This window comes from Odontesthes bonariensis, chromosome 19 (genome assembly GCF_027942865.1).
Source record: "Odontesthes bonariensis isolate fOdoBon6 chromosome 19, fOdoBon6.hap1, whole genome shotgun sequence".
NCBI lineage: Eukaryota > Metazoa > Chordata > Actinopteri > Atheriniformes > Atherinopsidae > Odontesthes > Odontesthes bonariensis.
Genome location: NC_134524.1, coordinates 13,999,324 through 14,024,394, shown reverse-complemented (window position 1 = coordinate 14,024,394; position 25,071 = coordinate 13,999,324). Strand labels below are relative to the sequence as shown.

At 39.1% G+C, this 25,071-nt stretch overlaps 2 protein-coding genes across 4 annotated transcripts; both read left to right on the top strand.

The window, feature by feature from the left end:
- Positions 1–641: 641 nt before the first annotated feature.
- On the top strand, positions 642–12,962 carry LOC142369051 (uncharacterized). 2 transcript variants are annotated; one of them, XM_075451281.1, is made up of 8 exons: positions 669–714; positions 4,709–4,782; positions 4,944–6,900; positions 8,612–8,775; positions 8,858–9,081; positions 9,605–9,734; positions 9,812–9,912; positions 10,943–12,962. In XM_075451281.1, the coding sequence occupies exons 3-8, from the start codon at positions 4,962–4,964 to the stop codon at positions 11,160–11,162; spliced, it is 2,778 nt and encodes a 925-aa protein (XP_075307396.1). In that variant the 5' UTR covers positions 669–714; positions 4,709–4,782; positions 4,944–4,961; the 3' UTR covers positions 11,163–12,962. The 2 variants fall into 2 exon arrangements, with proteins under 2 accessions (XP_075307397.1, XP_075307396.1); XM_075451282.1 differs by lacking the exon at positions 4,709–4,782 and having other exon boundaries at positions 642–714.
- Positions 12,963–13,484: 522 nt separating this feature from the next.
- On the top strand, positions 13,485–24,234 carry LOC142369117 (uncharacterized). Of its 2 annotated transcripts, XM_075451375.1 has the most exons (8): positions 13,512–13,557; positions 16,944–17,017; positions 17,179–19,138; positions 20,850–21,013; positions 21,096–21,319; positions 21,829–21,958; positions 22,036–22,136; positions 23,166–24,234. In XM_075451375.1, the coding sequence occupies exons 3-8, from the start codon at positions 17,197–17,199 to the stop codon at positions 23,383–23,385; spliced, it is 2,781 nt and encodes a 926-aa protein (XP_075307490.1). In that variant the 5' UTR covers positions 13,512–13,557; positions 16,944–17,017; positions 17,179–17,196; the 3' UTR covers positions 23,386–24,234. The 2 variants fall into 2 exon arrangements, with proteins under 2 accessions (XP_075307491.1, XP_075307490.1); XM_075451376.1 differs by lacking the exon at positions 16,944–17,017 and having other exon boundaries at positions 13,485–13,557.
- The last annotated feature ends 837 nt before the right edge of the window (positions 24,235–25,071 follow it).

Here is a 25,071-nt window from a genome sequence, read left to right as displayed (position 1 = left end):
TACAATTTTACAACCTTGGACTGGGCTATTTGAAGGTGATGTAATAAATCATTCAATCTATTGATTGTAGACCCATGTTGAAAATATCACTTTATGATTACTTTCTAAAACCAAATAAATGAACAAATAAAGAAGTAAAATCCTGTGGAAAGCCTCCAATGTTCTTGTGCTCCACATTCTGTTGTTCAATTTGCCCTTCATCTGCATTTCATTAGTTATCACCCCCACGTAGGCTATTCGACAGTGTTCCTCGTTTTCTCCTGTTCCTCGTTATCTTTCCCCCAGCTCTCTTTGTCGTTTGGGATGTTTCGGACTCCTGTTTTATTGTATTCCCCGCCCTTGCAGTGTCTTTTATACACCCAGTATCAATGTTCCTTTTGTTATCTAACCTGGCCTTCTCCAGCATGTCGCTGTTTGGACCCTGTGCTTAATGGACATAGAATGTTTTTATATTGCTTTAACTCCACAGAAGTTTCTAGTCACAAGCACAAGCCGACAGTTTTAGCGATAAAGTGTTGCCAACATACAGCCCTGGCAGAAGACTTTCAAGTTCGCTTGTGTGTTAAATGAGAAACGAAACTGAGCGCACAAAGTACAAGTTAAACGCTGCGCTCCTGTGCGTGCTGATGTCATTGGGAGGAGCAGAAAGTCAAAGCAAAAAAGACTCACTGCGCTGAGTTATGACGGAGGACAGATGCTCAGCTCTAAGACGCTGTAAGTTGATGTCGCGACAATCTACTTTACTGTACTATTTTCATTGTAAAAGATAATCTAACCTATGTGTTTGATAAATATAGTTGTTTACTTCATGCATTTTGCGACCAACGATTTTTTTTCCTGATCAGTTGAAGTACAGAATGTGTGACTGAACTTTCAGGTATTTCCCTCCAACACTTCCTGTTTCTAGACGTGTTTTAATCGTTAGGGTTTATGACAAGTAGTAGACCAACTTGGAGAAGTTTATATTACAAACATGGAGCGAAATATGGGGAATTTTTGTCAGGTCTTCGCATTAAAGTCTTAATTATCGGCGTTATTCCCATTTAGAATCAGTGATCAATTTCTGTGTCCAACTTCAGTAATTACAACTTCTCTCAGCTCACAGTAAATATGGGAGAGATTCCAAACTGTTAATTTTTCTCATATGATGGCCCTGATGATGTTACAATGGACTGGGTGATTATTACTTGTTATTGTCCTGCTAAGAGTGTCACTGTCTTCAGAAATAAATTCAGAATAGCTCGTTATTATTGATCTGACATATAGGGAGTGTCGTTGAACATGTTAGAAGCTCCAGCTTCTAAACCTGTCAGTCAGTGCCGTGAACTACACTGGAGATCAAAATCAGAGAACAATTTATGAACACTTGATTTTTTCAGAAATAATGTATTCTCCATTGCCCAACATTGGAAGGAATTGTCATTGTGGCTATACCAGCTATGAGAAGACAAAAAAAACAAAAAACTTTATTTTACAAAAAATCACAATGGTGTTTTGAAGGTTCTGATAAATCTCTGTATTCACTCTGCATGTAGCTGTGTAAGAGGCCCAACTACTGCTGCAGAAAACCTTCCCCGAACCATGACACTCCTCATGCACCTCTCACTGACTTCTTAACACACTTTGGGTTCAGTCTTTCCCCAGTTTGACGACGTACACAATGGGCCTCTTGCAAGAACCGTTCGTTCGCACAGATTTGTTCTTAAATCGTCTGTACGAGTGATTTAAGAGAATTTGCGCATTCACCAATCTTTCGTATTTTACGTTGTCTTTCAGGTACGAACAGAATTTACGAGTGATCCAGGCCTGTCGTTAGCCTGGCTGACGCGTCCACAATCTCGATGAGATGGTGGTCTGGGAACTAGGTGTGCATTTTCTCGTATTTGAGGCGTGGTTTACGAATGCCTAGAGCCGTTTATTGGGCGCTACGAATGTCTATCAAATGACGTCAGGTTCTTCCCATGCTGCTTTGCGCGCGATTCATAGCCAATTGTATCACTTATACCAGATGACGACAGAAATTCGACGAGGAAGAAGAAAAAAATGGAAAATAAAAGCAAACTTGCGCTCTAAGCTACTTAAATTAACAACAAAGTAGGCCTATATGCTATGTTCTACATGATTTTTTATGTTGTAGAGTTGTGAATTTATTTTGATAATGGAGAAATTGAGCAGCCTTGCTTTGTTGTCTACAGTAGTAGATCAACCCTCATCTTACTTTGAAGCTCCCAGCTCCCAGAAGTGACGTCAACGAAGCTTTAGCAGCAGAAAAGCTATCAGGCTTGTGTTGATGATAATAATAAACTCCTGGACTATGTACAAACTTCCAAATGCATCGTTTTGTGAGTACAGACCATATTTGTACTACTGTAGAAGTTTGGTGTCATGGCATATGATTTTAGTGTGGTAATTTTGGAGATACTGCCAGGGTCCGTTAGCGCTTGTACTAAGCTATTCGGGATAACTCAGTAACTCAGCTGATGTTCAGCCAATATCGGAAAAACTTCGGGTGGGCTACTTGGCTGGATGTCACGGTTCAAATGACCCCAGGGTGAATCTACTCCGAAACACTTTCTAAGGCTGCATCGAACGGTAACGTTGTGTCCGCTGTCATGTTGGATTAACACTCTACAAGCTTCGGTGTAGCGCATGGACGTCGTCATCGTCTTGCTGCCCCCCCCCGTTCTGTGATTGGTTCCCAAACTCTGGCAAAAATAAGGGCGGTGGTTTCCAGGCTGACTTTGCAGTGAGAATGAAATCGAGCGCAAAGCAGCATGGGAATTCCCAGGCTAGCCTGTCGTAGGAGTTTCGTAAAATAGTCCGCTGTTATTCAAATGAAGTTTGCTTGATTAATGGATTGTATATTTAATTACTTTGAAGCAAACATAAATAAATATATACATTATACCCCATAATGATGCTGACATTATTCTGTTTGACTTAAATTATGCACTAATTGAAGGTTTAATTTGACTCTGTATATAACAAGGTCAATGGGAAGTGTAACCAGCGGCTGTCTTGCTAATTTTGGATGCCTTAGCGCGTCAGGCTCTAAGAAGAGAATGTGTAGATATCCACATGGAGACAGACGAATGGCTGACATCGCGATTCAGACTGCCAAGGACTGTGCTGCTGCAAATATGCAGTTTGCTAGAGCCACAACTCCAGAAAAACACGCCGATCAAACCCAATTCCACCACACGTCCAGGTCCTCACCACCCTTGGATTTTTGGCCACGGGAACCTTTCAGAGGGAGATTGGAGACAGATCGGGGGTGTCCCAGGCTATTTTCATATTAAACCATTTCTTTTTTTTTATTTCGGTGACATTACGAACCACAGGTGACATTGAATTAACAGCACTCCTAATTGCTTCTCATTTCTTCGGTTTAGCAGGTTCCGTAATTCCACTGCTGACACTGCTAAAAATGACAGATTTTCCTTTCTGGATCTCCGAAAGCAGAACTTCAATCTCAGAGCCCCTAAAGTTGTTCTTTTTGCGCCTTGATGACATTCTCATGACTCAACACTCAACACTTCCTGGCACAGGAGCGAGGAAGCACAGCCTTATATGGTATCATTTTGGGCGTGGAGTATGCAAATCTACTATCCTCGTGCACGTGAACTTAAATACGCACGGGTGGGATTCATCATTTACGCAGGTCGTTTACACACTTTTTCCAAAGATAAGAGCGTTTGTTGAATCTGACGTGGCGTGTTCGTACGAGACCTTCATACGAAAAAAGTAAGAGAAATGTAGAATAAAAATACGAAAATGTTCTTGCATGAGGCCCATTGTCAGAGTTGAGGCCCATCTCACATCTTCTGGAAGACTGTTCCAGATTTTAGGGGCATAAAACTGAAACGCAGCCTCACCTTGTTTAGTCCTGACTCTGGGCACCAGCAGGAGACCCCTCCCTGAGGTTCTCAGAGCCCGAGTTGGTTCATATGGCTCTAACATGTCAGAGATGTACTTTGGTGCGAGACCATGAAGAGACTTGTACACAAGCAGAGCTGTTTTAAAGTCTTTTCTCTGAGCGACAGGAAGCCAGTGCACTGGACTAATATGGTCGTATTTCCTGGTTCTTGTCAGGACTCGAGCAGCAGCGTTCTGGATGTACTGCAGCTCTTTTACACTCCGTTTAGAGAGCTCAGTGAGCAGGCCGTTACAGTAGTCTAACCTGCTGGAGACAAACGCATGGATTAGTCTAAGTGTAGTTTAGACACTATTTCTTTGATTCTGGCAATGTTTTTTAGATGGTAAAAAGCTGCTGATGTTATTGATTTATTCATTTTTTGTACCAGTTCTCCTTTACCCACACAACATGCTCCTGAGCAAAGGTTAGTCTTGCCTTTTGATTCATTCTGCTAATGAGAAGTTTGGTCATTTGTTTGGGCATTTGGTCATTTGAATTTTGGGCATTTGGACTTGCTTTCAGTCCAAATGCTCTTAAACGTTGTGATACTGTTTGATGAGACAGATCCTTACCCTGTTCAGTTCTGAACTGGCAAGTGATTCCAGCTGCAGTGTTGAACTGATTACCCATTGAAATTCCCCACATTACCCTGTCCTCTGTTGCGTTTGTCTTTCGTAGACGACCGGCTTTCTTGGGGCACTTGAATGAGTTTGTGACGTTGTAAAGAAGCAATATTACAGAAATCACAGATTTTTAATGACCAGCTTCTCTTGTTTCTGCCGATACTCACAGGGAGGGACCCAAAAGCAGACTGACACTGAGAGATGGGTGAAAAGAAACTGATTTATTAGAGATAATGGTGAAAGGTAGGTCTGCTCAACATGTTTGCAAAGTCAGTGTAAAAAAATTACGCTGCCAGTTTAAAAGGGTTTTGACTGATATAGCACCTTTTAACCTTATTTACAAAGCACTGTCTTTCTCACACATTTATACAAACACTCAATTTAATTATTTTATCTCCTCACAGGTTATCTGAAGCAAGACAATGAATATCATCACACAGTTTAAAGTGACATTCCCCCAGCCGACAGAAACACATCCTGTAATACAGTGTATACTTGACAACAACCTGAAGAAGCTGAAGAAGTTACTGAGGGACAACAACATTAATAAGGTTTATCCCTGCAGAGAATGGAATGACTATATAACCCCACTGATTGCTGCTGTTGGAACTCACAGCCGTGATATTTTCACTTACCTTCTTCGTCAAGGAGTGGACCCAAATCATCCTTCCCAAAGAGGCTTCACATCTCTGCATTATGTGTCCATATCCAAAGCGCCACTTATTTTTGCGAAGGAACTATTCAATGCCGTTCCGACCTTGACTGTAGACAACCCAAACGGATGGAATGTTATGACACCACTGCAAGTTGCTGCCGGCTTTGACAGAGAGGATGTTATGAAATTCCTTCTCTCCAAAGGTGCTCAGGTAACTTTGTTACCTATTACTGATGACCCTCAGCATCTTATTTGCGTAAAGAAATTAGCCCAGAAGATTCATAACTTTGCATCTGAAGGAGATGAACTGTGCTCCAAAATCTGCCACTTTTTGGATCTGGAGATTGCTGTACGAGAGAAATCACCAGAGGAAGTGTTCAGAGCATTTAACATGTTACTGGAGGATCCTCAGACCCATTTGACCATGATTGAACTGCTGTTCACGGTTACTGGGCAAGGTAAAGAAAAGTACTGCCAAGGAAGTATTAAATGGCTGAAAGAAACCGAAAATCTGAACACATACGTTGAAGGTGCAGCCAGTCGTTTTGCAAGCATCCCGGAGACACATATAAAGAGGGCAGTTGATAGTTTGTATGCCATTTTCTGCACAATGGATGATATACCAAATGAGCAAGCACTGGCTATAGTTCCCCATCTACTGAAGCAGCTTTGTTTGAAAGAGAGACAGGATGTTTGGGAAGCTGTTCTGCAAACTTTGTATGTGATGACACAGAAAACAAAGGGCATTCTTGGCTGGGATAGATCCTTTATGGAGAAGTTGTGCAAAACAGTTGCTCCTTTTGTAAATGAGCGTCACTCCTCTGACATCAGGGTCTACACATATGGCATATTTGGAAACTTGCTTGCAGTAGAACATGCAGCTTACATGTTTAAATCAGTGGGGATAACTTCAGTGCCTGAGGACATACAGATATCTGCAGATATGAGAAACAATGATAAGCTGAAAGAAGTGCTCAGACGTCTGAAAAGTCATTGTATTCAGCCAGGGTCTGAATATGATGGAAATGCAGCCTTACCTGAACCCAGGAAAAAGAAGAAGAAAAAGAAGAAGAAAAAGACAAAAAGAGAAGAGAGGCAAGAAGGGGCAAATGATGAATCTGACAGTGCTGCAGCTGATGCCATAGCATCGCTTTCTATTGTAGGATCTACGTCAGCTGGACAAGAATTACCCCGAAACACCTCAGATTCATCGGGAACAAGAAGATGGCTGCCAATCAGCAAGAGGTGGAAGGAAAAACTGGAGAAGCTGGTTGGCACTGATGAAAGTAAAGTAACCAGAATTGGGAGCATTGTTTATATGAATGATGCAGAATTCCGCATTGCGAAGGGAAGCGATGGTACTGAAGTCTTTTTGGGGCTGAGGGATGACGGCACGGAAGTTGCGATTAAGAGAATGTCTAAATGTAACTATCAAGTGCTGAAGAATGAGGAAGGAATCCTGCGACTCCCAGAGCTTGATCATCCATCTATCGTAAGATACATTGATGCTGTGGAGGACCAAAACTTTGGATATCTTGCTCTCCAACTTTGTGAATACACCTTGGAAGAATACATCAGAGATAATGATGATGATCTGCTGATGAGATGGAAACGTGTCTATGAGTTTCTTGACAGTTTAAGGGTCCTTCACTGTCAAAATCCTCAAATTATCCACCGTGATCTCAAACCACAGAACGTTTTGATTGGTAAGAAAAAATGTGAAATTCAGAAAATGCATCATGGCACTCTACAAACTAATATCGCTATGGTGACTGGGGTAATCTTATTGATATTTATTTTTATAGGGACAAGAGTGCACTAAAAGAGTAATCAAACAGAAAAAAATGGCATCGACAAAAAATATTTTAACAATATTGTGGTAACCTTAGGTACTAATATTTTAATCGGCTAACATTAAAAGGCTTTAACAGGCGTACGTAGATGTGTTGAGTTTTTCCCTCTTGCATTCCCAAAACAAACAGATCTACACAACACCGTTTACAAGAGAAGGTCGTCTCCATCCATACAGATTTGCAAAACTCTACCAGAGAAACTTATAAGCTCCACGGTGACAGTACATGTTTTTGTCATTATTTTTCAAAATACTTATATTTATAATTCAAAAACGTTCGCTGTCATACGCGACTTTCCTCACCAGCTAAATAATTCTGTGTGCTACAGCTTTTATTTCAGATGAACAGCATTTATACATTTAACTTTTAGTCATATTAGTTATATTGGAACGTAAACTTTTTACACACACGTAAACATTTTAGTCCAACTGACATTGTACAAAATCAAAGCTCTCAAAGCTGGACTGGCGCACCCACATAATGTGTTTTGGGGATCAAATGATACCTGCATATATGAGTTTAACTAAACTCAAACAGACTTAGTCGCTCTGAGCACGCTCCAGTGTTCCCGTCTTTGACCTTGAAATGAACAGAATACGAATGACCAGTAACAAAACAGAATTACATCTTTCTCTAAAAACATTCAAGTGTGCAGCACGTACCAAATGTACAGAGTTGTAAAGCTGTCCAATTCACTGTGTGACGTGTTACCAAATCGCCCTTTATTTTGTATTTTCACGTTCTCTTTCATAAGTTGATCAAATTGGAAAACCAATAAACCTTCCCCCAGTGTGACAGCTTGAGAAACTGGCTACAGGGTAAATGGGCAAGCATCACTTTCTACTGGGTTTTTACTTAGAACCAACTGCAAGTGTTTTCAGGTAATTGTCTACCATACTTTGTCACCATTAAATAAAACGTAACTTTCTGTCGCGTTTAGGTAAATTATCTCTGGTTACTACACAAACCCAAACACAAGAGTTTCTTGGTAACAAGCCACAGTAGTAAACATCTCATTTTAAAGTTTTTCCCTGAAACAAGATGGAAAACTTAAAACGTGACTTTCAGCCTCATTTTTTTGGGGTGATTTGCAATGTTTGACTTTCAGAAATATTCTTGTTTGGAGATCGACTAAATGTGTTATAGAATATTGTGAATATCATTCCATCAGTGTCTGGTTTGTACACCATTTAGGTCACAATTTCACCATTTTAAATCCAAACATTGCACAATATAAATCTTTTATTTTAAGCAGGTCCCCACGTTGTTGTCTCAATATAACAATGCTATTACAAAATAGTTAAACCCCTTTTTTCTGTTTTTTTCTATAAATATCCTTTGTTTTAGGTTTCCTGTTAACATACTTTATATGTTTCAGTATGATATCATAAAGCTATACCCATAGTAACAGAGTTCATCCTGGTTATTACATCTGTAATTGCATAGTATTATCTTATTATTAACTCTTTAGTATTTATGTTTACCACCCAACATTTACCATGTAATCAATTACCCTTTATTTTTGATTATATTTATGACTTTTTTGTCATCATTTTTCCTACAGACGTCAAGGGAAGGGCAAGATTAGCTGATTTTGGCATAAGTAGACGTTTAAAAAAAGATCAAACAACCCTGCGCACGTCCAGTGCAGGAACTAAGTGTTGGATGGCCACAGAGACCTTAGAAGAAGAATCTAACATACCGTACAACTCAAACACTGATGTGCAGGTGAGTGTTTCAGCTGCATAAACATATTGAGCAAGATGGTGTAAAAAAGCTTAACTGATAAAATGTTATGTTAACATTTAAGGTGGCAGGGATGCTGATTTACTATATCCTCTCTGGAGGACACCATCCTTTCGGCAAAAAATCCTTTGAATGCGAGTCCAACATTTACAATGGGAGGTACCGTTTGGATCATGTTGAAGATGTGGTGGCGAAGGATCTCATCGAGCAGATGATTGTTAAAGATCCAAGGAACAGACTTAAAGTGGACAAATGCATGAGTCATCCCTTCTTCTGGCCTTGTGGAAAGTAAGAGAAAACACTGACTGATTGATCGGTTCTCTTATTATCACTTCATCAAGTGTATTTGATTTTCTGTAAAGTGCTTCTATGTATGCTCTTAATTGCTATGGAAGCAGTATGGAAGAATGTACTTTGTTTTTCATACACTGCCTCAGCATTTTGGCTCAGTTTTTGTTAAATAATGACACAGTGGAATATGTCACATGTTGCTGTTGAACTGACGTTGTCTTTACCTCATTTTATGACCTGTTAAGGACCAGATTATATTTGATGTTATCCTGATATGTTAAACCTTATATTTGAAACTAGGTGTTCTTACTTTTTCACAATACCGTATTCATTAAATTTTGGTCATTAAAGCATTAATAGAGTTGTTATGTTGAGCTTCAACTCTGAAATTGTATCAATCCAAACCAAAGTTACCCATCATTTTTTATATTTGTAGCTTTAGTTCAAATTGGTTAAATATTTTGTATTTATCGCTTCTGTTTAAGACTCATACTGCTTTATTTTTTCCTTTTTTAATCAGGAAAGTTGACTACTTAAGAAAAGTTGGTAACCGGGATGAGGCAGCAAACTGTCGAAAGGCTGACCAGGAAGTGACTGATTCTTTAGAAAAATGTGCTGCTGATGGATCCTTCAAGCTGTGGAAAAACAAGGTGACTGCAGCATAACAGCCGTAACTCAGGAATTTGGTTTCAGAACAAAGTATCATTTTTCTTTTTTTCTTACACAGTTTCCACAAGAGCTCGTTCAGAAGATGGATAGCAAAAACAAAACCTACCCTGAAAACCCACTTGGACTACTGCGCTTCGTACGCAATCTCCACGAGCATTAGTGAGTTCAATTCAAATTTAAGTGTGGTCTGAACATTCATTGACACTGAAAGGATAATTATTACCTTGTTCAAAGACAACAGAGTGATCTTGTCTTTTGACATATAGGCAAGAGCACTTCTCATCATAATTAAGTCTAAGAATACATCACTGAATTACTGAGCATTTCACCAACCACCCTACATTTATCTACATGTAGATATTACAAACTGGCTGAACTAATACGACACAATCAGTTGTCTTTATTAACACACTGAGTAATGATTCACATCCTGGTCTGGATTCACATCACTGTAAGCAGTTTTTTGATCCAACAAGTCCACAAGCAACAACCAAAGATCACATGTAAGACTCCTGAATGAAATCCCTTCAATATAGTTTTCTAGAATCTGTTCAGCTAAGATTTCCCAGAAATATTGATCCTCTGAAACAGGTTTGCTGCAATTGTAAAGTCCTGCTCAGTGTTATGCAGCTGGAGGAAACATCTGATGGAGGCTTTTACTGCTAAAGCTGGTTGTACGCGTTACAAAATGTTCCGCCAGACATGATTAGTACTTTTTGTGTGTTATAAGTTTAGTCAGATTTTGTTTGCCTGTAATTGTGATCACATCGATCGGCAACAACATTAGAAACCTCTGTCGGGTTAAGTTTCCAACAGTGGTATTTGTTAAGTAATGAGATAAATTAAACATCAGGTGCAGTCAACGGTCAAAAGTAAGTACAACGTCTTTCACTTCTACGGTTTTATATATCTGACATAAAAACAAATCTGGTTCTTACCTCATTTTAGAAATGATAAATAGTACCTCAGATGAACTACAACACGTATTGCATCACACCATGATTCATTAGCTTGTAGAATCTATTTTAGCAGCGATAACTTGAAGTTGTCATTTTCTGTATAGCTGATGCCTTTCTCACTTGGCAGATGTGTTAACACACATTTGAATGCTTCAGACCAGCAAACTGCAAAAAAATGTTTTCATCAATTCCAGCTATAATCTTTCTGGTACTGTCACTCTTCTCCACAGTGCTAAGGATGCAGCACAAACTGACGTCCTGGTGTTATTTCCTGATCTCTTTGGATGTGTTTACAAGTTTTCAAAGAGCCGAGGGTGGAATGACGAGACACCGCTGAAGGAAATGTTTCAAAGAGAAGACATCAGCACCATCTTTGTGATGGCGTCCACAAACACTGTGGAGGATCTGGGTGTCCCAGTTCAAGAGTCTCAAGTCTTTGACTCAAAGTGAAGGTGAAGTCGAAGAGCATTTGCGATGGAGCAGTAATGACACGGTTGTGTTCACATATGCTCGGGGAGAACGGGCAGACTTCACACTGAAGAGCCCCGGCTGAGATTCAAACAGGGCACCTTCTTGCTGTGTGGGAACAGTGCTAACCACCACAGCACCGTGCAGCCCCCTTTAAGGAATATCAAATACTGAAAAGGAAAAAACTTTTAGAAAAAACACAGATATATTTATCTGTCTTTCCTACCAAGCACTACAGCCTCCCCAAAATGTATATGATATTGATGCTCAAACACTGAAACAAGTAATTGTTGAATGATATATTTCTTTATTCTTGTTGCTAACAATGAAAATACTAAAGTTGAATGAAGACTTAAATTGCACTTATTTTGTCTCTTTTGATTCTTATTTTTTATGGACCCTGAATTGGATTAAGCAGGTTTAGAAAATGGATGGATGCTTAGATTTTACATTGAAAAAAACAACTTACACAAAGTTAAAGCCCTGTATTAATTTTACCTGAGATTCTTTTGTTTTAGATTAAAAAGGTTTAAGGGCTTCTGGAACATACAAGTATCATTACAAGGACACTACTGCCTATGTTTTAAGTTTGTACACTTTTACTGGACGTCTTTGATTTTGAGTTCATGACTTCTGCTTTTGAAAGAAAGTTGCCTTTTGGAGATGCAGTCTCTACAAGTTTGTCTTTTGTGATATTTCTTGTTATTATTATATTTTCATGTGTGAGTGATATGTGCTTGTTGTGTTTGGAAGCACTGATCCAAGAAACCCCTCCACATCTCTGAAAACTTTACAGTGTCAAATAAAGTCTACGTTGCTTATGTATGAAGAGATGTAACGCACTTGTGGGCGTGCTTTTACACCTTAACATCATTCATTACTGAGTACTGACATATGGAAATGTTTTCACGTATTGGTACGTCAGGATTACCTAAACTATGCTGAAATTGACATTACTTTCTACTTTTGAATCTTTGTTGGGCACCACGATTATTTTAATGCTTAATTATGAACATTTTTCAATATTGTGTGTCTGATGGAGAAAACTGTAAATGGTCAGCACCTATAAAGCACCTTTGAACCTAATTTACATCCTATAACAAGAGTATGCAGACATTCCGGCTCTGTTCTTGCAGAAGATTAACCATTGAATTTGTGTGCTGCCATCATTCAATCTGATAGAGCTATAAAAGATACATCTAAATAATGACTTATGAGCATGCTCAGTCTACATATTTAAGTATTGCCATGATAAACATTCATTATTGTTATTATAGATTTTATGTCATTGGATCTGCTCACTTTCTGTTTAATATTCCTGTGATAGTAGCGTCAAACCCCTCAAATAAGACACCAGGACCCGAGAGAATGTGTTTGCATCTAAACTCATCTTTCAGGGATGAGGGGCATAAAGGAGCCTAGAAGAGGAAACACCAATGCTTTGAGCTTCATTTTGTCTCTTAGAATCTGGCATACTTCTCAGTGTATGTGGCTTCATGAAAGATTTGATTTTCAGTGTCATGAAATAACAAAATGAATCCAATCAAATCAAATAAATGGTTTGGAAAAAAATCAGGAATTTCCTCGACTACTACTGTAAGGCAGCCACCAAGTAACTCAGGAGAGTTCTTCATCACACCACAATACAATTTTACAACCTTGGACTACTAGGCTATTTGAAGGTGATGTAATAAATCATTCAATCTATTGATTGTAGACCCATGTTGAAAATATCACTTTATGATTACTTTCTAAAACCAAATAAATGAACAAATAAAGAAGTAAAATTCTGTGGAAAGCCTCCAATGTTCTTGTGCTCCACATTCTGTTGTTCAAATCAATTTGCCCTTCATCTGCATTTAATTAGTTATCACCCCCCCCCCCCCCCCCCCGTAGGCTATTCGACAGTGTTCCTCGTTTTCTCCTGTTCCTCGTTATCTTTCCCCAGCTCTCTTTTTCGTTTTGGATGTTTCGGACTCCTGTTTTATTGTATTCCCCGCCCTTGCAGTGTCTTTTATACACTCAGTATCAATGTTCCTTTTGTTATCTAACCTGGCTTTCTACAGCATGTCGCTGTTTGGACCCTGTGCTTAATGTACATAGAATGTTTTTATATTGCTTTAACTCCACAGAAGTTTCTAGTCACAAGCACAAGCCGACAGTTTTAGCGATAAAGTGTTGCCAACATACAGCCCTGGCAGAAGACTTTCAAGTTCGCTTGTGTGTTAAATGAGAAACGAAACTGAGCGCACAAAGTACAAGTTAAACGCTGCGCTCCTGTGCGTGCTGATGTCATTGGGAGGAGCAGAAAGTCAAAGCAAAAAAGACTCACTGCGCTGAGTTATGACGGAGGACAGATGCTCAGCTCTAAGACGCTGTAAGTTGATGTCGCGACAATCTACTTTACTGTACTATTTTCATTGTAAAAGATAATCTAACCTATGTGTTTGATAAATATAGTTGTTTACTTCATGCATTTTGCGACCAACGATTTTTTTTTCCTGATCAGTTGAAGTACAGAAGGTGTGACTGAACTTTCAGGTATTTCCCTCCAACACTTCCTGTTTCTAGACGTGTTTTAATCGTTAGGGTTTATGACAAGTAGTAGACCAACTTGGAGAAGTTTATATTACAAACATGGAGCGAAATATGGGGAATTTTTGTCAGGTCTTCGCATTAAAGTCTTAATTATCGGCGTTATTCCCATTTAGAATCAGTGATCAATTTCTGTGTCCAACTTAAGTAATTACAACTTCTCTCAGCTCACACTAAATATGGGAGAGATTCCAAACTGTTAATTTTTCTCATATGATGGCCCTGATGATGTTACAATGGACTGGGTGATTATTGCTTGTTATTGTCCTGTTACCAGTGTAACTGTCTTCAGAAATAAATTCAGAATAGCTCGTTATTATTGATCTGACTTTTAGGGAGTGTCGTTGAACATGTTGGAAGCTCCAGCTTCTAAACCTGTCAGTCAGTGCCGTGAACTACACTGGAGATCAAAATCAGAGAACAATTTATGAACACTTGATTTTTCTGAAATAATGTAATCTCCATTGCCCAACATTGGAAGGAATTTTCGTTGTGGCTAAACCAGCTATGAGAAGACAAAAAAAACAGAACTTTATTTTACAAAAATCACATTAGTGTTTTGAAGGTTCTGATAAATCTCTGTATTCACTCTGCATGTAGCTGTGTAAGAGGCCCAACTACTGCTGCAGAAAACTTTCCCCGAACCATGACACTCCTCATGCACCTCTCACTGACTTCTTAACACACTTTGGGTTCAGTCTTTCCCCAGTTTGACGACGTACACAATGGGCCTCTTGCAAGAACCGTTCGTACGCACAGATTTGTTCTTAAATCGTCTGTACGAGTGATTTAAGATAATTTGCCCTTTCACCAATCTTTTCGTATTTTACGCTTTCTTTCAGGTACGAACAGAATTTACGAGTGATCCAGGCCTGTCGTAGGAGTTTCGTAAAATAGTCCGCTGTTATTCCGATCACGTTTGCTTGATTAATGGATTGTATATTTAATTACTTTGAAGCAAACATAAATAAATATATACATTATACCCCATAATGATGCTGACATTATTCTGTTTGACTTAAATTATGCACTAATTGAAGGTTTAATTTGACTCTGTATATAACAAGGTCAATGGGAAGTGTAACCAGCGGCTGTCTTGCTAATTTTGGATGCCTTAGCGCGTCAGGCTCTAAGAAGAGAATGTGTAGATATCCACATGGAGACAGACGAATGGCTGACATCGCGATTCAGACTGCCAAGGACTGTGCTGCTGCAAATATGCAGTTTGCTAGAGCCACAACTCCAGAAAAACACGCCGATCAAACCCAATTCCACCACACGTCCAGGTCCTCACCACCCTTGGATTTTTGGCCACGGGAACCTTTCAGAGGGAGATTGGAGACAGATCGGGGGTGTCCCAGGCTATTTTCATATTAAACCATTTCTTTTTTTTTATTTCGGTGACATTACGAACCACAGGTGACATTGAATTAACAGCACTCCTAATTGCTTCTCATTCTTCGGTTTAGCAGGTTCCGTAATTCCACTGCTGACACTGCTAAAAATGACAGATTTTCCTTTCTGGATCTCTGACAGCAGAACTTCAATCTCAGAGCCCCTAAAGTTGTTCTTTTTGCGCCTTGATGACATTCTCATGACTCAACACTCAACACTTCCTGGCACAGGAGCGAGGAAGCACAGCCTTATATGGTATCATTTTGGGCGTGGAGTATGCAAATCTACTATCCTCGTGCACGTGAACTTAAGACTACGGCTACACGAAAACGAAACGAGGTTTTTTTTGAAAACGGGTACGAAAATTCTTGCGACCACACGGAAACGCGCTGCTGTCCAGATGAAAACGATGAAACGATGCAGTACACACGCCACTGTGTCACGCCACGCTGTGAGACAATAGAGAAGTGTTAAAATTGGCTCACAGCGTCAACTTGTGACTGACGCAAAAACGTTTTGCTGTAACAATGGAAACGAAACGAGGCCGTTTTCAAACTTTCCCACTCTGGAACCCGTTTTCAAAAACTATCGTTTTGGGGTAGTGGGAACGCCGGCTCCGTGTGGCCGCGACAGCGAAACGATAAGAAAAAGTATCGTTTACAGTGAAAAACATTTTCGTGTAGCCGCAGCCTAAATACGCACGGGTGGGATTCATCATTTACGCAGGTCGTTTACACACTTTTTCCAAAGATAAGAGCGTTTGTTGAATCTGACGTGACGTGTTCGTACGAGACCTTCATACGAAAAAAGTAAGAGAAATGTAGAATAAAAATACGAAAATGTTCTTGCATGAGGCCCATTGTCAGAGTTGAGGCCCATCTCACATCTTCTGGAAGACTGTTCCAGATTTTAGGAGCATAAAACTGAAACGCAGCCTCACCTTGTTTAGTCTTGACTCTGGGCACCAGCAGGAGACCCCTCCCTGAGGTTCTCAGAGCCCGAGTTGGTTCATATGGCTCTAACATGTCAGAGATGTACTTTGGTGCGAGACCATGAAGAGACTTGTACACAAGCAGAGCTGTTTTAAAGTCTTTTCTCTGAGCGACAGGAAGCCAGTGCACTGGACTAATATGGTCGTATTTCCTGGTTCTTGTCAGGACTCGAGCAGCAGCGTTCTGGATGTACTGCAGCTCTTTTACACTCCGTTTAGAGAGCTCAGTGAGCAGGCCGTTACAGTAGTCTAACCTGCTGGAGACAAACGCATGGATTAGTCTAAGTGTAGTTTAGACACTGTTTCTTTGATTCTGGCAATGTTTTTTAGATGGTAAAAAGCTGCAAATGTTATTGATTTATTCATTTTTTGTACCAGTTCTCCTTTACCCACACAACATGCTCCTGAGCAAAGGTTAGTCTTGCCTTTTGATTCATTCTGCTAATGAGAAGTTTGGTCATTTGTTTGGGCATTTGGTCATTTGAATTTTGGGCATTTGGACTTGCTTTCAGTCCAAATGCTCTTAAATGTTGTGATACTGTTTGATGAGACAGATCCTTACCCTGTTCAGTTCTGAACTGGCAAGTGATTCCAGCTGCAGTGTTGAACTGATTACCCATTGAAATTCCCCACATTACCCTGTCCTCTGTTGCGTTTGTCTTTCGTAGACGACCAGCTTTCTTGGGGAACTTGAATGAGTTTGTGACGTTGTAAAGAAGCAATATTACAGAAATCACAGATTTTTAATGACCAGCTTCTCTTGTTTCTGCCGATACTCACAGGGAGGGACCCAAAAGCAGACTGACACTGAGAGATGGGTGAAAAGAAACTGATTTATTAGAGATAATGGTGAAAGGTAGGTCTGCTCAACATGTTTGCAAAGTCAGTGTAAAAAAATTACGCTGCCAGTTTAAAAGGGTTTTGACTGATATAGCACCTTTTAACCTTATTTACAAAGCACTGTCTTTCTCACACATTTATACAAACACTCAATTTAATTATTTTATCTCCTCACAGGTTATCTGAAGCAAGACAATGAATATCATCACACAGTTTAAAGTGACATTCCCCCAGCCGACAGAAACACATCCTGTAATACAGTGTATACTTGACAACAACCTGAAGAAGCTGAAGAAGTTACTGAGGGACAACAACATTAATAAGGTTTATCCCTGCAGAGAATGGAATGACTATATAACCCCACTTATTGCTGCTGTTGGAACTCACAGCCGTGATATTTTCACTTACCTTCTTGGTCAAGGAGTGGACCCAAATCATCCTTCTCAAAGAGGCTTCACATCTCTGCATTATGTGTCCATATCCAAAGCGCCACTTATTTTTGCGAAGGAACTATTCAATGCCGTTCCGACCTTGACTGTAGACAACCCAAACGGATGGAATGTTATGACACCACTGCAAGTTGCTGCTGTCCATGACAGAGAGGATGTTATGAAATTCCTTCTCTCCAAAGGTGCTCATGTAACTTTGTTACCTATAACTGACCCTCAGCATCTTATTTTCATAAAGAATTTAGCCCAGAAGATTCATAACTTTGCATCTGAAGGAGATGAACTGTGCTCCAAAATCTGCCACTTTTTGGATCTGGAGATTGCTGTACGAGAGAAATCACCAGAGGAAGTGTTCAGAGCATTTCACAGTCACATGTTACTGGAGGATCCTCAGACCCATTTGACCATGATTGAAGTGCTGTTCACGGTTACTGGACAAGGTAAAGAAAAGTACTGCCAAGGAAGTATTAAATGGCTGAAAGAAACCGAAAATCTGAACACATACGTTGAAGGTGCAGCCAGTCGTTTTGCAAGCATCCCAAAGCCACATATAAAGAGGGCAGTTGATAGTTTGTATGCCATTTTCTGCACAATGGATGATATACCAAATGAGCAAGCACTGGCTATAGTTCCCCATCTACTGGAGCAGCTTTGTTTGAAAGAGAGACAGGATGTTTGGGAAGCTGTTCTGCAAACTTTATATGTGATGACACAGAAAACAAAGGGCATTCTTGGCTGGGATAGATCCTTTATGGAGAAGTTGTGCAAAATAGTTGTTCCTTATGTAAATGAGCGTCACTCCTCTGACATCAGGGTCTACACATATGGCATATTTGGAAACTTGCTTGCAGTAGAACATGCAGCTTACATGTTTAAATCAGTGGGGATAACTTCAGTGCCTGAGGACATACAGATATCTGCAGCTTTGACAACCAATGATAAGCTGAAAGAAGTGCTCAGACGTCTGAAAAGTCATTGTATTCAGCCAGGGTCTGAATATGATGGAAATGCAGCCTTACCTGAACCCAGGAAAAAGAAGAAGAAAAAGAAGAAGAAAAAGACAAAAAGAGAAGAGAGGCAAGAAGGGGCAAATGATGAATCTGACAGTGCTGCGGCTGATGCCATAGCATCGCTTTCTATTGTAGGATCTACGTCAGCTGGACAAGAATTACCCCGAAACACCACCGATTCATCGAGAACAAGAAGATGGCTGCCAATCAGCAAGAGGTGGAAGGAAAAACTGGAGAAGCTGGTTGGCACTGATGAAAGTAAAGTAACCAGAATTGGGAGCATTGTTTATATGAATGATGCAGAATTCCGCATTGCAAAGGGAAGCGATGGTACTGAAGTCTTTTTGGGGCTGAGGGATGACGGCACGGAAGTTGCGATTAAGAGAATGTCTAAGTGTAACTATCAAGTGCTGAAGAATGAGGAAGGAATCCTGCGACTCCCAGAGCTTGATCATCCATCTATCGTAAGATACATTGATGCTGTGGAGGACCAAAACTTTGGATATCTTGCTCTCCAACTTTGTGAATACACCTTGGTAGAATACATCAGAGATAATGATGATGATCTGCTGATGAGATGGAAACGTGTCTATGAGTTTCTTGACAGTTTAAGGGTCCTTCACTGTCAAAATCCTCAAATTATCCACCGTGATCTCAAACCACAGAACGTTTTGATTGGTAAGAAAAAATGTGAAATTCAGAAAATGCATCATGGCACTCTACAAACTAATATCGCTATGGTGACTGGGGTAATCTTATTGATATTTATTTTTATAGGGACAAGAGTGCACTAAAAGAGTAATCAAACAGAAAAAAATGGCATCGACAAAAAATATTTTAACAATATTGTGGTAACCTTAGGTACTAATATTTTAATCGGCTAACATTAAAAGGCTTTAACAGGCGTACGTAGATGTGTTGAGTTTTTCCCTCTTGCATTCCCAAAACAAACAGATCTACACAACACCGTTTACAAGAGAAGGTCGTTTCCATCCATACAGATTTGCAAAACTCTACCAGAGAAACTTATAAGCTCCACGGTGACAGTACATGTTTTTGTCATTATTTTTCAAAATACTTATATTTATAATTCAAAAACGTTCGCTGTCATACGCGACTTTCCTCACCAGCTAAATAATTCTGTGTGCTACAGCTTTTATTTCAGATGAACAGCATTTATACATTTAACTTTTAGTCATATTAGTTATATTGGAACGTAAACTTTTTACACACACGTAAACATTTTAGTCCAACTGACATTGTACAAAATCAAAGCTCTCAAAGCTGGACTGGCGCACCCACATAATGTGTTTTGGGGATCAAATGACACCTGCATATTTGAGTTTAACTAAACTCAAACAGACTTAGTCGCTCTGAGCACGCTCCAGTGTTCCCGTCTTTGACCTTGAAATGAACAGAATACGAATGACCAGTAACAAAACAGAATTACATCTTTCTCTAAAAACATTCAAGTGTGCAGCACGTACCAAATGTACAGAGTTGTAAAGCTGTCCAATTCACCGTGTGACGTGTTACCAAATCGCCCTTTATTTTGTATTTTCACGTTCTCTTTCATAAGTTGATCAAATTGGAAAACCAATAAACCTTCCCCCAGTGTGACAGCTTGAGAAACTGGCTACAGGGTAAATGAGCAAGCGTCACTTTCTACTGGGTTTTTACTTAGAACCAACTGCAAGTGTTTTCAGGTCATTGTCTACCATACTTTGTCACCATTAAATAAAACGTAACTTTCTGTCGCTTTTAGGTAAATTATCTCTGGTTACTACACAAACCCAAACACAAGAGTTTCTTGGTAACAAGCCACAGTAGTAAACATCTCATTTTAAAGTTTTTCCCTGAAACAAGATGGAAAACTTAAAACGTGACTTTCAGCCTCATTTTTTTGGGGTGATTTGCAATGTTTGACTTTCAGAAATATTCTTGTTTGGAGATCGACTAAATGTGTTATAGAATATTGTGAATATCATTCCATCAGTGTCTGGTTTGTACACCATTTAGGTCACAATTTCACCATTTTAAATCCAAACATTGCACAATATAAATCTTTTATTTTAAGCAGGTCCCCACGTTGTTGTCTCAATATAACAATGCTATTACAAAATAGTTAAACCCTTTTTTTCTGTTTTTTTCCATAAATATCCTGTGTTTTAGGTTTCCTGTTAACATACTTTATATGTTTCAGTATGATATCATAAAGCTATACCCATAGTAACAGGGTTCATCCTGGTTATTACATCTGTAATTGCATAGTATTATCTTATTATTAACTCTTTAGTATTTATGTTTACCACCCAACATTTACCATGTAATCAATTACCCTTTATTTTTGATTATATTTATGACTTTTTTGTCATCATTTTTCCTACAGACGTCAAGGGAAGGGCAAGATTAGCTGATTTTGGCATAAGTAGACGTTTAAAAAAAGATCAAACAACCCTGCGCACGTCCAGTGCGGGAACTAAGTGTTGGATGGCCACAGAGACCTTAGAAGAAGAATCTAACATACCGTACAACTCAAACACTGATGTACAGGTGAGTGTTTCAGCTGCATAAACATATTGAGCAAGATGGTGTAAAAAAGCTTAACTGATAAAATGTTATGTTAACATTTAAGGTGGCAGGGATGCTGATTTACTATATCCTCTCTGGAGGACACCATCCTTTCGGCAAAAAATCCTTTGAATGCGAGTCCAACATTTACAATGGGAGGTACCGTTTGGATCATGTTGAAGATGTGGTGGCGAAGGATCTCATCGAGCAGATGATTGATAAAGATCCAAGGAACAGACTTAAAGTGGACAAATGCATGAGTCATCCCTTCTTCTGGCCTTGTGGAAAGTAAGAGAAAACACTGACTGATTGATCGGTTCTCTTATTATCACTTCATCAAGTGTATTTGATTTGCTGTAAAGTGCTTCTATGTATGCTCTTAATTGCTATGGAAGCAGTATGGAAGAATGTACTTTGTTTTTCATACACTGCCTCAGTTTTTGTTAAATAATGACACAGTGGAATATGTCACATGTTGCTGTTCAACTGAGGTTGTCTTTACCTAATTTTATGACCTGTTTAGGACCAGATTATATCTGATGTTATCCTGATATGTTAAACCTTATAATTGAAACTGGGTGTTCTTACGTTTTCACAATACTGTATTCATTAAATTTTGGTCATTAAAGCATTAATAGAGTTGTTATGTTGAGCTTCAACTCTGAAATTGTATCAATCCAAACCAAAGTTACCCATCATTTTTTATATTTGTAGCTTTAGTTCAAATTGGTTAAATATTTTGTATTTATCGCTTCTGTTTAAGACTCATACTGCTTTATTTTTTCTTTTTTTATCAGGAAAGTTGACTACTTGAGAAAAGTTGGTAACCGGGATGAGGCAGCAAACTGTCGAAAGGCTGACCAGGAAGTGACTGATTCTTTAGAAAAATGTGCTGCTGATGGATCCTTCAAGCTGTGGAAAAACAAGGTGACTGCAGCATAACAGCCGTAACTCAGGAATTTGGTTTCAGAACAAAGTATCATTTTTCTTTTTTTCTTACACAGTTTCCACAAGAGCTCGTTCAGAAGATGGATAGCAAAAACAAAACCTACCCTGAAAACCCACTTGGACTACTGCGCTTCGTACGCAATCTCCACGAGCATTAGTGAGTTCAATTCAAATTTAAGTGTGGTCTGAACATTCATTGACACTGAAAGGATAATTATTATCTTGTTCAAAGACAACAGAGTGATCTTGTCTTTTGACATATAGGCAAGAGCACTTCTCATAATAATTAAGTCTAAGAATACATCACTGAATTACTGAGCATTTCACCAACACCCTACATTTATCTACATGTAGATATTACAAACTGGCTGAACTAATACGACACAATCAGTTGTCTTTATTAACACACTGAGTAATGATTCACATCCTGGTCTGGATTCACATCACTGTAAGCAGTTTTTTGATCCAACAAGTCCACAAGCAACAACCAAAGATCACATGTAAGACTCCTGAATGAAATCCCTTCAATATAGTTTTCTAGAATCTGTTCAGCTAAGATTTCCCAGAAATATTGATCCTCTGAAACAGGTTTGCTGCAATTGTAAAGTCCTGCTCAGTGTTATGCAGCTGGAGGAAACATCTGATGGAGGCTTTTACTGCTAAAGCTGGTTGTACGCGTTACAAAATGTTCCGCCAGACATGATTAGTACTTTTTGTGTGTTATAAGTTTAGTCAGATTTTGTTTGCCTGTAATTGTGATCACATCGATCGGCAACAACATTAGAAACCTCTGTCGGGTTAAGTTTCCAACAGTGGTATTTGTTAAGTAATGAGATAAATTAAACATCAGGTGCAGTCAACGGTCAAAAGTAAATACAACGTCTTTCACTTCTACGGTTTTATATATCTGACATAAAAACAAATCTGGTTCTTACCTCATTTTAGAAATGATAAATAGTACCTCAGATGAACTACAACACGTATTGCATCACACCATGATTCATTAGCTTGTAGAATCTATTTTAGCAGCGATAACTTGAAGTTGTCATTTTCTGTATAGCTGATGCCTTTCTCACTTGGCAGATGTGTTAACACACATTTGAATGCTTCAGACCAGCAAACTGCAAAAAAATGTTTTCATCAATTCCAGCTATAATCTTTCTGGTACTGTCACTCTTCTCCACAGTGCTAAGGATGCAGCACAAACTGACGTCCTGGTGTTATTTCCTGATCTCTTTGGATGTGTTTACAAGTTTTCAAAGAGCCGAGGGTGGAATGACGAGACACCGCTGAAGGAAATGTTTCAAAGAGAAGACATCAGCACCATCTTTGTGATGGCGTCCACAAACACTGTGGAGGATCTGGGTGTCCCAGTTCAAGAGTCTCAAGTCTTTGACTCAAAGTGAAGGTGAAGTCGAAGAGCATTTGCGATGGAGCAGTAATGACACGGTTGTGTTCACATATGCTCGGGGAGAACGGGCAGACTTCACACTGAAGAGCCCCGGCTGAGATTCAAACAGGGCACCTTCTTGCTGTGTGGGAACAGTGCTAACCACCACAGCACCGTGCAGCCCCCTTTAAGGAATATCAAATACTGAAAAGGAAAAAACTTTTAGAAAAAACACAGATATATTTATCTGTCTTTCCTACCAAGCACTACAGCCTCCCCAAAATGTATATGATATTGATGCTCAAACACTGAAACAAGTCATTGTTGAATGATATATTTCTTTATTCTTGTTGCTAACAATGAAAATACTAAAGTTGAATGAAGACTTAAATTGCACTTATTTTGTCTCTTTTGATTCTTATTTTTTATGGACCCTGAATTGGATTAAGCAGGTTTAGAAAATGGATGGATGCTTAGATTTTACATTGAAAAAAACAACTTACACAAAGTTAAAGCCCTGTATTAATTTTACCTGAGATTCTTTTGTTTTAGATTAAAAAGGTTTAAGGGCTTCTGGAACATACAAGTATCATTACAAGGACACTACTGCCTATGTTTTAAGTTTGTACACTTTTACTGGACGTCTTTGATTTTGAGTTCATGACTTCTGCTTTTGAAAGAAAGTTGCCTTTTGGAGATGCAGTCTCTACAAGTTTGTCTTTTGTGATATTTCTTGTTATTATTATATTTTCATGCGTGAGTGATATGTGCTTGTTGTGTTTGGAAGCACTGATCCAAGAAACCCCTCCACATCTCTGAATACTCTACAGTGTCAAATAAAGTCTACGTTGCTTATGTATGAAGAGATGTAACGCACTTGTGGGCGTGCTTTTACACCTTAACATCATTCATTACTGAGTACTGACATATGGAAATGTTTTCACGTATTGGTACGTCAGGATTACCTAAACTATGCTGAAATTGACATTACTTTCTACTTTTGAATCTTTGTTGGGCACCACGATTATTTTAATGCTTAATTATGAACATTTTTCAATATTGTGTGTCTGATGGAGAAAACTGTAAATGGTCAGCACCTATAAAGCACCTTTGAACCTAATTTACATCCTATAACAAGAGTATGCAGACATTCCGGCTCTGTTCTTGCAGAAGATTAACCATTGAATTTGTGTGCTGCCATCATTCAATCTGATAGAGCTATAAAAGATACATCTAAATAATGACTTATGAGCATGCTCAGTCTACATATTTAAGTATTGCCATGATAAACATTCATTATTGTTATTATAGATTTTATGTCATTGGATCTGCTCACTTTCTGTTTAATATTCCTGTGATAGTAGCGTCAAACCCCTCAAATAAGACACCAGGACCCGAGAGAATGTGTTTGCATCTAAACTCATCTTTCAGGGATGAGGGGCATAAAGGAGCCTAGAAGAGGAAACACCAATGCTTTGAGCTTCATTTTGTCTCTTAGAATCTGGCATACTTCTCAATGTATGTGGCTTCATGAAAGATTTGATTTTCAGTGTCATGAAATAACAAAATGAATCCAATCAAATCAAATAAATGGTTTGGAAAAAAATCAGGAATTTCCTCGACTACTACTGTAAGGCAGCCACCAAGTAACTCAGGAGAGTTCTTCATCACACCACAATACAATTTTACAACCTTGGACTAC

Bases quoted from the DNA above. Each gene is read 5' to 3' on its own strand.
- LOC142369051 (XM_075451282.1), top strand. From the start codon at position 4,962: ATGAATATCATCACACAGTTTAAAGTGACATTCCCCCAGCCGACAGAA. The intron at 6,901-8,611 runs GTAAGAAAAAAT...TTTTTCCTACAG, and splicing joins ACCACAGAACGTTTTGATTG to ACGTCAAGGGAAGGGCAAGA. The intron at 9,913-10,942 runs GTGAGTTCAATT...TCTTCTCCACAG, and splicing joins CGCAATCTCCACGAGCATTA to TGCTAAGGATGCAGCACAAA.
- LOC142369117 (XM_075451376.1), top strand. From the start codon at position 17,197: ATGAATATCATCACACAGTTTAAAGTGACATTCCCCCAGCCGACAGAA. The intron at 19,139-20,849 runs GTAAGAAAAAAT...TTTTTCCTACAG, and splicing joins ACCACAGAACGTTTTGATTG to ACGTCAAGGGAAGGGCAAGA. The intron at 21,959-22,035 runs GTGACTGCAGCA...TTTCTTACACAG, and splicing joins TCAAGCTGTGGAAAAACAAG to TTTCCACAAGAGCTCGTTCA.